At 33.2% G+C, this 16,164-nt stretch overlaps 1 protein-coding gene across 1 annotated transcript; it reads right to left on the minus strand.

Annotated features, from left to right (window-relative positions):
• Positions 1-1,357: 1,357 nt before the first annotated feature.
• On the minus strand, positions 1,358-8,255 carry LOC126718248 (uncharacterized). The gene is made up of 7 exons (XM_050420359.1): positions 7,829-8,255; positions 7,036-7,350; positions 6,755-6,863; positions 6,118-6,238; positions 5,250-5,999; positions 2,861-4,802; positions 1,358-2,100 (listed from the first exon to the last, which is right to left on the minus strand). The coding sequence occupies exons 2-7, from the start codon at positions 7,229-7,231 to the stop codon at positions 1,664-1,666; spliced, it is 3,555 nt and encodes a 1,184-aa protein (XP_050276316.1). The 5' UTR covers positions 7,232-7,350; positions 7,829-8,255; the 3' UTR covers positions 1,358-1,663.
• Positions 8,256-16,164: the final 7,909 nt, after the last annotated feature.

The following is a 16,164-nucleotide window of genomic DNA, read 5'->3' on the forward strand; positions in this document are numbered from 1 at the left end:
TTGTTTTGGGGCTTTTTGGACTAAGGTCCATATATCTTTTGGACTGGGGACCCAAGCCACGTCCTTACAGTCGTCTATATATGTGTGTGTGTGTGTGTGTGTGTGTGTGTGTCCTATCTAATCAAAAAATTTTAATTTTTGTGCCAAATGAGTTAATTTAGTGTAGAAAACGATGAGTCCAATATAAATAAATCATAAAAAACATAATTATATATCTAACGCTATATATAAAATTAGAGAAAGAGAGAGTTTGAATAATTTTATATTTATGAGCCATTTTTTGTATAACTAAAAATAATTCAAATTTATAAGTCATCTATATATATATTAATAGGTAAAGTTTAGAGAAAATCCAATTAGATTCTATAATTGAAGTTCAATTTTGCGTCATGTGTCCTAAATTATTTATTTTTAGAGATTTTTTTATTTCTTAATTTTAGAATCAAATATGTGAACATATCATAAATTTCCATTCAAGTAAGTTATTGTGTACAAAAACCAAAGAGTCTAGAATTAATGAACATAAAAATATTTAAAAAATGGACAATTTATATTTTCTATCTAATAACATTCTTACAAGACTTTTTAAAGAGTTAAAAAATATATATATGAATGACTATCAATAATATTTAAATTATATAAGTAAGAATTATACTATGCATTTTAATGTGTATCTTTTAAGTACATCCATGCATAAGCATGGGGTTACAAGTTAGTATACATAATAGTAATGTAATGAGAAATTTGGTATAATCAATATCATTAAAATTGTAAGGAAAAATTATTTTAGTATCTCCAAATGTTTTGGTCGAATTAATGTCCTGATCGAACTAATGTCCTATATATTTAATTACCCAAACTAACATTAATAGCACCACTACAATTCATCATTCTTGTGCATAAGTATGGGTTATATACTAGTTTACATATAATTATTGATTGATCTGTTTATTGCATAAGCATAATACTAATATTAATATATTTAAAAAAAAAAAAATTGAATGAGAACACGAAGTTAAAGTGAAAAACCTTGTTTCAGTATAGCTTCAAAGAAGTTATAAGAGAGAGAATTATTAGAGCCTTCTACCAAAAAAAAAAAAAAAAGGATTATTAGAACCATTTTTGTACTTAGTAAAGTAAACAACCACACCCAAAAAGAAGAAAATAGCACACGCACAACTGCATATGAGTGCCTTGAGAAAAAAAGTCATTTTTGGTAGACTAACCAATTACTGCTATTGTTTCGCATTATACATCCATTATTGCTCTAACAGGGTTTCACACAAGTAGGCAAATAATGCTGCCTTGTTCAACTAGGAAGTGCTAATTAAATCAAGATATATTTTCACAATCATAATGAATAAGAATGAGTGGGATTTCTCATTTCGTTCACATCTCTTATGGAGGACTGGAACCAAATAGAACAAGAATGTGGCTGCTGGAGCGAACACAAACCTCCAGTGCCTCTCACTAAATATCAGCCTAACGACAACAAAACTTTACAATTACGGCACCAAAACAACATGGCATTTCTTACAAATTAATTGGATCATCAGAAACCAATTGGCAGTAATTCAAACAGCCCTTCAAACATAAACCATTAAAATACAAGGGAGTAGCATGGTGGGGGGCACCATAAGCACCATCTGAATAAAAAATACTTTCACATTATTGTGCAGTTGCACTTGGATTCCAGCTTTGGAGGAGGAGGAGGCTTCATGCTGTCCACCTTGTTAGGAAGCCCAACAATGCGGGGCAAAGATTCATCCACATTCTCATCATTCTCAGTCTCATTAGAAGGAATTTTCGCATCTGTTTCCACCTGTCTTTGCCTGGCCTTTTGGGCTCTTGAAGTACGTTTGGTAGCAGTCCTGCCCCGTGGAACCTTTCTATCAGAAATTGATTTTCCCAATATTGTAACTGTTGGCCGGGAACCTTCCAACGGGACCGAACTTTCCTTCTCCATCGCTATGGCTGCAGCTTGGCAAGCCAGATCATGAACGATGGAGCTGCAGAAAAGTATTGTATCCGTCGCCTCATCAAGTGTTAGACTTCTTGCTTTACTTCCACCCTGACACTCTACCATTACTTTTGATTCCTCTGTCAAAAATATTTTAAAAAAATTGTCAGATAACTTATAGCTAAGACTGGCTCATTTTACATAAATAGGGCTTTAGCACATGATAAATGTTGTACTAACACAAAGTGAAGTGCATAATGGAGTAAGAGTAGGTAACAGAGATGGAGCTATAAACAATCCGACTAGAAAAGATGGGTTTCATGATATGCTCTGGATCAGCAAATAATTTGCAGAAAGTAAATACAAATGCAGTCCTCATTTATGATGTAAAGTTTTCACTTTTCAAGTAAATGAAATTAACAAGTATAATGGATGAGGTCAAATCAATTTGCATAGCATCATATCATTTGGCATTAGGCATATGAACACCACCATTCATAGGACACTTCATTTTTTCCCTGTTTGTTTGTCAGAGTGCATACCATGATAATGTAGTCTATCACATTATTATTGCAAGACATGCTGAAGCATTATTTAACAAAATTCAGTCATCAAGATCATTCATTACAAGTCTATCAAAGCTTGTCTAAAGATACATAAATAATGTTGAGATACCAGAACACTCACTTATGTGACAGGAGCAACTATGGACATTTAAGGTTTGATAGACATCATTGGTTAGAGCATTACAATGTTCAAACCAATCTCCTCAACAAAAAAATAAATAAAAATGTTCAGACCAAAAACGGAAATACCAAACACATCATTGGCACTCAATTGGATTCAACTATGACAGAGAAAATCTCAACTATAACAAAAAATAAAACTCGAGAAACTTACCAATGATGCCATCTGCATGATCGGAGGTGTTGTGCTCTGAAACAGGAGCAATCAAATCCCCCTGTGAAGAGCTTGGAACCGAACAGTCCTGCAATTCACCCTTGGTGCTCTTTGATATCTGAGAAGCATCATCAATCTGTGAACCAGGGGTGCTCTGACAGCATTTTTCAGTTTCTAATTCTGGCATAGTAACCAAAGAAATGTGAGAAGGAATCTGTAGGACATCCACTCCATCAATACTGTTATTCAGCATGGTAAGCTCCTCACCAAAAGAGGACTTTGAAGTTCTAATAGATGCTTCCATATCCATGACACGAGCATTGTCTGGGAAGTTTTCACCATTTTCATAAACAGCACGATCTTCATAATTTGGAAGTGATGCTACTGAACCGTCCTCTAGCTGAACACTGACTACACGACTCAACAATTCCGAGGTGAAAGCATCAATGGTTCTACTACCACCATTACATTCAAAATTATCATTCTGAACAGCAGCAGTCCTGGTTAAAGATGTACAAGTAACATCTGCTTCTGTATATTCTGACATTAGCACTTGTTCTTCAGAAGCAGTATGTATTTCCACATCATGTTCCACATTGCCAGCAGAAACCTCAAAGTTCTCTTCTGTAAGTGTGCTCGATGCAAGACCTGACCCTTGGCGAACATGGTTTGAAAATCCAGAAAAAGACGACCCAGTGCTTTGAGGTTTGGTGCTAATGTCAAATCTGTAGTTCTCCATGTCCGATTTCCTGCTACTTAATTGCCGTTGTACACGAGTCTCCGTTTGTCTAGAAGAGCTGAAATCAATAGAGGATGATGCTGAGAAACTGCTATGCCCAATGGAGCTTCTCATACTGTTTGCACTGTCTCTTGCATAAGACAAATCATCATAAGGTATCGTAGAAGCAGTAAATGTCCTTCCCCGAATAACAGGCCCTTTGCTACTGCTTGACCTCTTCAGCAGTATGGAGATGCCTGTACCTTCTGAAAAGTCAACCTTCAAATTTGGATGGTCATTAAAGTGATGCAATTGCTGACCTCCAGTGCCATCATCAGTCATGCTGTAACCAACAATTGATTGGCCCATCTCTTGCTGATTGGAATGTCTATGCTCAACTTCCTCTACCAACGACCTTGCAGATTCTTGTGAGTAATTCTGGTTTTGTTCACTCCAGAAAGTCTGGCCTTGCTCAACATTCTCTTCACCCTGGGAAACCTTTGGTTCACCCACAGAAGTGATGTGTGGAAATTCAGGTACAACCATCAGGGGCTCCATCTCAACAGAAGGTTTTTCTTCTTCAGAAAATGTCATGGACATCACTGAGGAGTTTTCAGCAACAGTAATTGTTGTATCTGGAATTATGACACTCAAAAGTTTGTCTTTCCTACAGCATTCTGGACAAAGTTTAACGTCTGCTTCCACTTCATCAGCAACATATCTAGAACCACACTTTAAACAAAGTTCCATATTTTCAAGAATAAAAACATCCGAAGATTCAGCCTTGACTTGAGAAACTTCGGAAGTTGCAAGGATTTCCATCGCAACACCATGGTGAATAGAGTTTTCAGCATGATCATACTCAACTGCAGGGCCTTTATCAAAGCCACCGTGCTGTAGGTGAAGTGGAACATTATGCATTTCATGCCCAACATCCTTATTTACTACATCCATCTTATCAAAGGCAAACACTTCTTCATGAACATCAGGATATGCAACTTTCCCACTTTCACTTGCCGCATCATCCTGGTTGTGGTCACTACCTTCAGTATCAAGTGCAGCATTTGTACCTTGATCAGAACTTGCATTGCTGCTTGTTGTAACAGAGGAATTCCTAGATATCAGAGAACGATGTGTAGAACTTGCTTTTCCAACATAAAAGGTGGTACTGGGGACACTAGATAGGAGTGGCCTGAACATATTTTGAGGACTTTTCCTATTATCCTGCACAAACATTGAATTACTAAACCTATCAGATATCATTACTGTTAAATATTAATTGACAAGTCTTCATGGGTGAGTACACAACCACATATCACTGCAAAAAACATTGGAGGAAAAGGAGAGGGAGAGGGAGGGGAGGGGGGGTGGAGGGGGGAGTCCTCAGAAATCTACTAGCAAACAAAAGGACTGCATAATAGTAAATTCTTTTTTCTTTTTCTTTTTTTTTTTAAATTAAAAAAAAAAAAAAAAACACTGAAGTTAAGAGTATGAGATTTTATGCATATTGGCCAACCAATCTGAGGTTACTAAACCTTTATGTTTTGTCACTCGATCTCAACTACATACGTGAGAACAATTCTTATTGTCAACTCATCTGATGCTCACTTGCCAAATTCCGATAATGACAGACAAAATTTTAAATGAATTAAATGAAGAAAAAAAAAATACCATCTGTCGAAAGGAAGAGTCAAATGATTTTTTTGGGGCAGATGTTGAGGACACTATTCTAGCTGGTTTCTTTGAAAAGGCCAAAGTCCGGTTATTTGATAATGCACTGACTCTCCTTGAAGTTGCTCGGTCCAAACTACCCACAGGAAGGGATTGTAGAGAGTCTACATCATCATCACCAGATGATGCCACAGAACCTTTGCTGTGAGAGCTAAATCTGTCTCGGTCATGACTATGAGATGAACTGATGCTTCTAGGAGCTGTTGGAGACATTGACTGCCTGTTGAATTTTGAGGTAGATTCCCTACCATTTCTGGATGCTGGTGAGGAACCCCTCACATACGATGCTGGTCGATCAGCCAGAGAAGTACGAAGATTGGGAGGTGCATCAGAGGAGAAACCTGGAATATTTGTTTGCCATGCCCTTATTTTTGGTGAAGCAGAGTTCCCCCGACTTGTCTTTATAGGGGAAGTTCCCCTAATCCCTGGTGAGGCTATGGCACCACTGGACCCAGTGCTCATCCTTCGGGGAGTCGGAGTAGAAGACCTTGGAGCAGGTGTTGAGGGTTTACTTGGAGGAGTAGATGGTCTCCGTGATGGAGTAGCATTCCGTGCACCTGGAGGTGGACTGGAATGGGGTGTTGATGATGTCCTTCCCCTCGACTGGAAGGTGCTATTCCCAGACCGAGGAGATGGGCTTAAGCGATTTGGACTGGGACTACCCCTTCTACTTCTGTAACTCTTCTCCATCTGCAAAAACATACACGTCTTATGTGAACAGATGGAGCATAAAGAAATGACTCATTTTTTAAAAAATCTTTTAGAGAATCAATCTGATTGTATCCGTTAAATTGATCTCACCACTTACCGTGGAAGATCTTGATATCGAAATAGGTTGACTCCGAGGTCGGCCCCTGGGTGCAGTAGTAACTGCTTGTGGCTCATCGTCCAATGAAGGAAACAATGGGGTATCAGGAGGAGTTAATAACCTGCAAAATCAATAACACCGGGAATTCCATTAGAACCAAGACAAGTGAAATGTATTGAATTCTTTTTATTGATAAGTTACAAACACACCTAGTGGGCCTTCAACCCACAACCTCACTCTTCACCCCATTCTTATGTATTGATGATACCAGCTAAAACCATCATGCAGGAGTAACAATTCAATGTAATTTGAATAAATTGACAACTATACACTTATGGCTATGTGAGGAAATTGACGATTTGCCAAGGGAATTCCAGCTTTTTGATGAAAGGACTTGATTATCAGACTAATAAATTACAATTTTGAAGTGTGCTTACGCACATAGACAACTTTAGTTGGGCCATAAGTAAATGCTTTTCTTTTTGCTTGATGATAGAATTTCTGTCTTTGTAGCAAGATACTTAAACTATTACCCTGTTAAATTCCATCACTACAATATACATGGAACCATAGTAGTTATATAGTGGTTCAGAGTTGGAAAGTTGAAAACTTCATAATAAGAAAAAAGACAGCCTACCAATCGTAGTCATTCTTCTCCTCCTCCGCATTAAGCAGGTCACTACTCTCTCCTCGAACAGGAATGGTTATTCCAAGCTTAAAATCTGCAAATTGTCTTAACTTTGTAGCTGTAAAGAACAATTCAAATTCACAGAGCAAAATGCAGCACATTATTAGCAAGAAGACACCAAACTTTACAAATTTAAGGGAAAAATAAAAAATAAAAAATAAAAAATAAATCCAAACTGTACACATAACATATATCCAAATTACAGAACCAAGGTCAGTATAGAAGATTACAAAGTGTGTCTTCCATGTCATCGGTGGATTGAAGCAAGAAACTCTCTTTTTCTTTGGTCTGCATTTCGTTGAACAAAGCAAGATCATCGTCTTTCTCCTTGAACAACAATCCGCTCTCCAAACTCCGCCCTCGCTTGTGATTGCTAGCTCTCATCTCTCTCCCGGGAGAGTATCTCAATGCCGGAGACGGAGGCATCTTGGACACCTAAACTACACTTCTCGAAATTGTCACCACCACAACAACCTCTCCACACGCCCAAAAATCAAACAACAGTTGTACCAAAACCAATACCACATTCTATCCATCTCAGCTCACTAACAATAAAAATAATTCAAGCCCACGATCACTTTCATACAAAAAAAAACACCAAAACTCAGTTTCGACTCGCCGGCTCAGCAATATTCAACAAATTATATTAATTCCAATACCCATATCAAAATCAGTCATTGCAGGACCAAGTCAACTCAACTCAACACAGAGTCTTTGTTGTACATTGAATCATGATAGCAAAAACAAACCTTCAACTATTCAAACAGTTGTACCAATCAAAATGTAGAGCCTCAACGTTCATAACTAAATAAAAACAAAAAACACAAAAAATATCACCAATTTGTGACTCTCTCACAATGCAGTTCAACACGAAACCCTAGATTTTCCTCGTCCGGCTAAAAAATCCAAACACTGTGCTACTAGAACACTGAAGCAAAAGCCCTAATTGAAGTTTCCAGGAATAGCACTAAAGCCACAATTTGTGAGTTCAGAAATTGAACATTCGCAGAGAGCTTCACTTACCAACAAAGCGTTTTTCTTTCTCCTCCTCAAAAACTCCAAGTCAAAATTTCTTCAAAGACAGCTAGAAACTGCGTTGAAATGCGATCTCAAAAACTCGAAGAATCCAGAAAAAAAAACCAATGCGAGGAATAGCCGTATCGGACACTTGGATCCAAACGCATTTACTGCTCTGTCTGAGAGTACGGATCCCACTAGAGAGAGATCGGTCAGTTCCAACTACCACTTGAGCGAGAAAATGAGAAAGAAAATAAAAGTGGAAAATTTTCTAGCACTTTCTCTCTCCTCCGAGAAAATGAATTCCTTTTTTTTTTTTTTTTGTTGTTGGTGACGTTGTTGATTGGTTTTTTAGATATGTTAGATTTGCTTCTTTCCTCAGCAGCAAGCTTTCATTTTCTTCCTTTCTTTCTTTCTTTTTCTCTGCGATATTTTTCTTTTTCTTATTCTCTCTTTACTTGGTTCTTAATTTTTACAGTGATGCCACTGATTACAGATCAACTATTAGCTCTAACTTCTAAGTTCCAAACCTCTCACATTCACATGTACTTTATTGAGTTTCTATATTAAAAAAAATATTTTTTTTAAATTAGAAAAAAAAAAATACAATAATTTCAAATTTGTGTCATAAGAGAATAATGCTACGTCCGCAATATTTTCACAGCTAAAAATAACTTGTTATCTTCTAAAAATATTGTGAGCTACTAATGTCAACTAATAACAACTTTCTATTTAAAAATTGTTATGAAAATCTTGTGAGCGTTGTCAAGTATAGTATGCATAGACTGTTTTTCCTTCTCCATTTATATCCGCTGTTTATTTAGAGAAGTGTAAAGTATATAATATTTTCACGATACTTTCACAACAAATTATAGATGGTTAGTTGTTATTGATTATAATTTTAAATTTATCATTGAAATGACTTTTTTGTCTCACCAACAATGACCAATAATAACCTATTACTTAAGATTTGTTGTTAAAATATTATGGATATAATATTTCTCATTTATCTATCATCGACTACTAGAAACACTATTGCGCATATAATTTTCACAATGTAATAATTGTGAGAGAAACAAGATAAGTGGCTTGACTTGAAAGAGCAGTGAACTTGGAACAAATTGGATAGTTTTGATAAAATTGGTAATAATATTGTATTAATAAAAATGGATGGTTTTTATATTTTTACCTTTTTAACCTCATTTTCTTGGTTATTTGATTGTATATATTAGGAATAGTTAACTGATATTTTAAAGGAATTGGTTTAAGATGTATTCTTAACAAATTTTTATGGAAAAATAAAAAATAAATAGTTATTTTAGCTGTTTTTTATATTTTTCTTAAAAAAATAATGGTAAAACTTTCTTAAATTAATTTATTAACAATTGTTCAAAGGCACGACGTATATATATTTACTGTCATTTGCTTCATTTAAACAGTACATAGATATAGATGCATTGAATTGATTCTAAATAAAAAATAAAAAATAAAAGATGCATTGAATTGAAGGTAGAAATCAATTGGGGGAGTACTAAGGCTACGCCGCTAGGGATTAAATTGCCCACACAGATTTTCTTGGATTCATATAGTTGGAACTTGGAACAGCTTTTTGTTGCCCTTACCAAATTCATTAAATAATACACGTATGATAAGACGAAATTAGAATATTTATAAAAAATTTGGTAGCATTTATATATAGTAAAAGGAGGAAAAAAATTGGTAGCATTTAGTGAAAAGACATTATTTTGGACTTCTCTGTAAGTTGTAACCCAAAAATACAATGAGTAAAAATCCGTTTGAAATATTTGTTTATTTTCGACCTTTGTTATTTTGTTTTTTTTTTAAATAGAAAAATTTTAAGGGAGTGAATTGAATTCAAACATGAACGTTTTTATTAAAAACACCAACAAATGTCATTTGTTCTAGTTGTTCTAGAGGTTAATGACAAATTTATGATATTCATTTCATAATTAATATTACTAGTTTACAACAACAAACTATTTTACAAGCTATTAATGTGGCAAATTTTTACTGGTTCTCATTTGAGCCACCACTAACACCATTTTTTACTTACTAATAAATAATAATCACTCACCATATTTGAAGGGTTTTTTTTTAAGAAGGAAATACTATATTTGAAGTTTGTAAAATAGTTTGTGGTTTCATTTTCTCATAATTATTACATCACAACACCAAATCTTTTATTCAAAGATAATATTTTTTATTAGTTAAACTAATGAAAATCACGTTTCAAATCATAATTAATATAATTATCGAAATTGATTCATGTTTTTGCTTGGAATAATTCTCATTATATTATATATGTGTCCAATAGAATCCAATAGTAAACATCTAATCAATAAATTATATCACTTATCACATCTTTAAAAGGGGTAAACATCGAATTAGTGAACTGTTCAATGGCAAATAGGTTGTAATGTCTTTAATAGCGAAAGGTCTTTGAGTGTGATGGTTCACAATTAATAATTTCTCAAAGCCAAATCCATCTTGGTGGGGAAACAACCATACAACATCATATACATCTATAAAAACAACACAACAACAACATAATTTGTTCATTTGTACTTAACAATTTTTTTTTATTATAATTATTATAAATCAATTTCATGTGTATTATAATCTTACAATAATTCTCAACCTAACTTGGTACGTACTTCCCAAACCTTATTAATAATAATAACGTGTGAATATATACATATATCATGACAGTGTTTGGCAACCTGACAATGAATACAACTGCTATCTTCTTACATTTATATGAGTGGGACTACCTATGACTATGAACAACATTAATAAAAAAAAAAATCATAAAAAAAAAAACTAGTGTGCTTAGCAAGAAACAAAGATGTGGGGCAACTATTGAAAAAAGGTCAACATAACAACTAAGCTATGATTAGCTATTCCCAAAAATGAAGATATATCATATACATATATAGAGAATTAAGTCGTTTTAATTGGTTGGTGTTTTGGATAACTTAAAAGGCTTCATGCTAATGATGACTACTCATGTTTATCCAATTATTGTGGGTTTCTACAAATCTTCCATGGCTGCTTGACATTTTGAGAATGCTTTGGATTGTGGAACAATTTTCAAATGAACAATGTGTAACGTATTAGATGAAAGTCATTAAACCCCCCCCATTTAATGGGGGACCCGGGACTGTACACATTTGGCACATGGTTGGAAGCCTCAAACCAAAAAATTTCACATCCAATTTCATAACTACCTAATGTGACTTCTTTTTTTTTTAGAAAAATTTAATGTGACTAACTGTGAGTAGTAAAAATAAAAAGTAATGAACGTGAGTCTATGTAAAAAATGATAACTAATCAATCACAATTTGCCACATATATAAAATAATGGTTAATCTTACTAATACCCCATACCCAATACTAATGCACTATCATAGCTCAATTTATGATGATATGCATGACTTTGAGTTAAACCAAAGATTCTATTATTAGATCTTGTCATCCAAGTAGTAATATAATATTTTTTTTTAAGTATACATATGTGTGTGTAGCATATATGATATATACGTGGAAGTCAACAATTTATGGAGAATTTCTCCTCAAAACCAAAAAGAAGTTGTAAAGATCATTAAAAAAATTGTAAAAACTAGAAAATATAAATGGAAAGATAAATTATTAAGGACTAAATGAGCGTAATGTTTTTTGCCACTTCAGGACAATGACAACGACACATGATATGTGTAGTTGTGCATTCTTACTTCCCTCACCAGTCACTACCATCATAAACTCTCATCCTACCTATTATTTAGGAAATTCAGACATTGCATTTGGGGAATTGTACTTGTATTATTGTATATATTATTGTATAGTACATGTGTTGGCGGGGGGGGGAGGAATGGGCATTTGTCCCTAATTTATAAACTATGTAGTAAAATATTTTTGTTTTGAAACTATTTAGCAAAATGCTCTTATTTTTTAAATTCAATTTTAACAGAATTGAGTTATGTGTAAAACTCGATATCCTTAAAATCAAGTAATACGTATATTTTTTATAGTGGAACTTGACATTAACGATGTCGAGTTTCATTTAAATTTTCAAAAAAATCTAAGTGGCATATTTATGCATAAAACTCGACATTGCTAATATCGAATTCTACTTGTAACTAGATTTTGTTAAAATCGAGTTTCAAAAACAGAAAATTTTTGCTAAATAGTTTTAAAACATGAGCATTTATTGCATAGTTTGTAAATTAGGGACAAATGCTCATTTTCTCCTATGTGTTGGACTTGGACATGAGAATATGAGATTTATTTGGAACACTTCTGCATCCGTATCCCAATCATGTCATTTTTCTAAGAATAAAATAAAATTTGCAGGACATGGCCGGGATGGACACTAACTTTTATTTTCTTTTTAGTTTCAATCTTGAATACATATATAGTTATTATATATTTACTCTTTTGGATCTTATTCTTGGTTTGTTTTCTATTTTCTAAATATTATTTATTAGTTATTAATTAGCTTTATTACCATTATTATTCTTAAATTAATATATGTTTAACCATAAAGGCTCCCATTTTCTTATTCTCAAAAAAAAACATTGTGTGAAAAAAATGCTTAAGAGTATTTAAAAATATATTTACTAATTAATTAATATGTCCATCTCCACTTGCGGCTCCACATAGAGTCCAGGGTGGTCTTGTCCTTAAAAAAATAATTATTATTATGTATAAATTTAAAAAAATTAATGATTTTTTCATCCTTAAAAAAACTTTGTGACATCCCTAAATTTTTTTTAAGTCCAACATAATTAAACTTTAGACAAAATTTGGCAACAAACGTGGTTGTAAGCTAAGGCTATAACTCCATTCAATATTTTTTTTATTGAATTTGAATTTTGACAAATCCACTATTTAATTACATTTTCTTCTTATATCCTCCATACTTGCAAAATTTTAAGAAAATCAAAGATTAATAGTTATGTCATCAATCAAATGTTTAAATTTCAAATTTTTGTAGTCTAAAATTATACATAAAAATTTAATTTTATGGATCGAATAATAAATAATATTCGATTGACATGAAATTTGACATGTGTTTTAAGAATATAGAGAACATGCTATTCAACGGTTCGATTTTCAAAATATGTGGCAATGTTAATTTGTTTAGTGATAGTTGTAGCCTTGTGCTACAACTTAATTTGTAGCCAAACTTTGGTCCCTTTAACAATGTATTAGGTCCTTACAATTTTTTTTTTTTAAAAAGTCCACGAAAATTTTAATTTAACTAAAATTTTGAAAGAGATGTAGCTTGCAACATTAATAATGAGATTATCATGTAACGATTTCAAAATAAGAAAATTTATAGAAGGAAATTGTAAAACTTTATATATTTGCGTGTGTATTTTTTTTTTTTTTTGTCGTCAATATATGAAGTTTTTTTTTATTAGATTTTGTATAATTTAAGTTTCTTAATGACTATCCTCAACAAAATTTCTAGAGCTATCATTGTCTATCTCTACTGTGTCACGTCCTAATTTTTAAAAAATTGTCATGTCGTCTTGAAGTGTTTGTGTCCTTGCTTCTTAGGTTATTATTCAACTTAAAAAACGTACACAAGTTTCAATCATTATGTGTAAGTAAAAAATTGATTTCGTATGAAAGTATAAAATAGTCAACTGTCAATGCCAAAGCTTTTGAAGAGAAGAAGAAAGATTTGAGTTCAGCAAAACTCTTTATTTCCACGGCCTAGAATCTACAGACATTGCTTTAATTTTGTGGCATAGTCAAGAGCATTTTCAACTTGTGTTTCAGGTTGTTTCAGTATATATGGAGCTACAATAAAGGCAATTAAGTGCTCATGTGTTTATATACTCAGAGAAGCCGCTTTAAATTCTCTGCAACCTAACTTATCATCATTTATTCATTCTATTTACTAGCAGCAAGGAGATTGAAGCAAGCAATGTGCAAGCCAAAGAGGTAGTTGAAGCTCTGGTTTGCACCAACAGAAGGCTCAATGCTCAGGAGTCAGGATGCAAAGCTTTTCTATTTTTTATGCTAGTTCATCACAGAGTACTGTTGTATGAACTCAGATATAGCTAGCAGCCTAGCAACCTTTAGCTTCTAAAAGTTTATATATATATATATATATATATAGATATAGGGTTGGGTTCAAGTTACACCTAGTGTATCCAATATTTTTTAATTGAATGCGAATATTGACAAATCAACTGTTAGATTACATTATCTTCATATATTCTTCGTGCTTGCAAAATTTCAAGGTGATCAAATATTAATAGCCATGTCATCAATCAATTGTTAAAATTCAAGTTTTTGTAGTTTAAAATAATGTATAAAAGATGAATTTATGGATCAAACGGTAAATAACATCCGATTGATATGAAAATTGGCATGCATGTTAAAAACATATAAAATATGTAATTTAACGATTGGATTTTCAAAATATTAATTCAATATTACGTTATTAGGTGTTGTAACATTGCTTAAAGTTATACTAAATGTAAGTTGAACCCAACCCATATATATATATATATATATATTTTTTTTTCAAGTGCTCTTTTATTTTTTAAGGAGCACCTAATTAATTAACAGACCATTAATTTTTTTCATATTTTTATAAATAAGGATATCGAGACCTCTTTGAGTATTTGACACTATTCTTTTAAGCATGTCAGTCTCCTCGTCCTACACACACCAAGTCATTACAGGAGTGAATCCCTTGGGATAGCCCCAAGATATTAGCAAGAGGTTTCAAATTTAGGATCTCATGGATATCATGAGGTCTTAAGAACCGCTAAACCAACCTCTTGAGGTTAACACACCATTAATTCAAGAGTGCATAAATGCATCCTTTAATATGAGTGAAATTGTCAATGACCTTTAGGTCAAATACATCTCTCAATGTTTCTACTAATGGAAATATCTAAATCTCAAATTTCATTTCTTCACTTAAAATGTTTTTATTTTTAAAAAGAGAAAAGAAAAGAAAAAAAAAATGGTTTGTTCTCTATAATTTAAATATATATGCTAAATTGAAACTTCTTATTAGGAAGATGGCTCGGAGTTATAGAATCTCAAACAGCCTTCCCTATAAAAGACCACCATTGTTTGTTATGTAAGTTCGCCTTCATAAGGTGTCTTTTTGCAGCAATGACTTTGCCTTTACAAGGTAATTTGACCTGGTCCCACTAAGCATGTCATAAATTTATAAACACAAATTTTCAAGTGAAATTAATTCACAAATAAGAATTTGTGTTTATAGATAAATGATTGTTGTGGGGGGTGAGGATCCAAATAACTGATGAAATTCTTGAGGAGGTAAACCTTGGGAAATATTGGTGGGTTGTCCTCGGAAAGTATACACTTAACTCATACTTAAGCTGAACAACCATAACTGGTGAGGGTGCCGAGGACATTTGCCTAATCTTGGAAGGTCGAGGGTCAGAGTTGAAGGTAGCACGGCGCAATCCAAGGGAGGACAAAGGTAACTTGACATTGAACAAGGAAGAGAAGAAAAAGAAAGGACAAAGTGGTCATCTTCTCCGCATTAAATGCACTGCAATCACTTAGCTGGCCGCATTAATGGGAAAATGACCATGAATAGTGTTCCCACAGCTCATACCTTAGTGTAAAAACCTTCTAGTAAGATCTTGATGGGACAATTGTCAGGAAAGTCTAATCATGACCCTCCAAGTGTAAGGTCCAGATGCATCTTTGCTAAGTTATATAAAGCCAATAAGCACCTGGATCAGGAGGAGGCTGATTTTTAGGAGAAAAGAGAAAGAAATCAACCAATTGCAACCTCTTTCTCGGACCAAACCCGAGGACAAACACTTTGCCATTACAAGGCTATTTCAAATTGAACATTAATCACTACACACATAGTTTGATCTAACTTTCGTCATTTGTCTTATAACGGGTACTAAAAGGTTGACCTTGCATTCCACATCTATAAATTAATTGTGTAAGTGAATAGTAACATGATTAAAACCAACTTGATTTATCTTTTTACCTACCACAATTAAAATTCTCTTATTTAATTCATTTTACAAAATAATTCTCCCCGGGTTCAATTTCTATTCAAAGTTCTTCAATCTATGAGTTGTACAAATGAAGTCTTGATTATTATTATTATTTTTTTTAGAAGACAATGAAGTCTTGATTGGTCGTGTAGTATTTTTATTTTTTATTTTTTTTTGAGAAAGAGGACGTGTAGTATAAAACTAAAAAAATTGTTAATAAAGAGTTGATTAAAAAACCTAAGGTTAAGTGGGTTTGAATATTTATTTATTTTTTTGGTTTAGTCAAATGCATTTTACCGCTTTGTT

Source organism: Quercus robur, chromosome 3 (genome assembly GCF_932294415.1).
Source record: "Quercus robur chromosome 3, dhQueRobu3.1, whole genome shotgun sequence".
NCBI lineage: Eukaryota > Viridiplantae > Streptophyta > Magnoliopsida > Fagales > Fagaceae > Quercus > Quercus robur.

Excerpts from the sequence above, each read along its gene's own strand:
- LOC126718248 (XM_050420359.1), bottom strand. The coding sequence starts at position 7,231 with ATGCCTCCGTCTCCGGCATTGAGATACTCTCCCGGGAGAGAGATGAGA. Across the intron at positions 6,864-7,035 it reads TGACATGGAAGACACACTTT|CTACAAAGTTAAGACAATTT; the intron begins GTAATCTTCTAT and ends TGTTCTTTACAG. Across the intron at positions 2,101-2,860 it reads TCATGCAGATGGCATCATTG|AGGAATCAAAAGTAATGGTA; the intron begins GTAAGTTTCTCG and ends TATTTTTGACAG.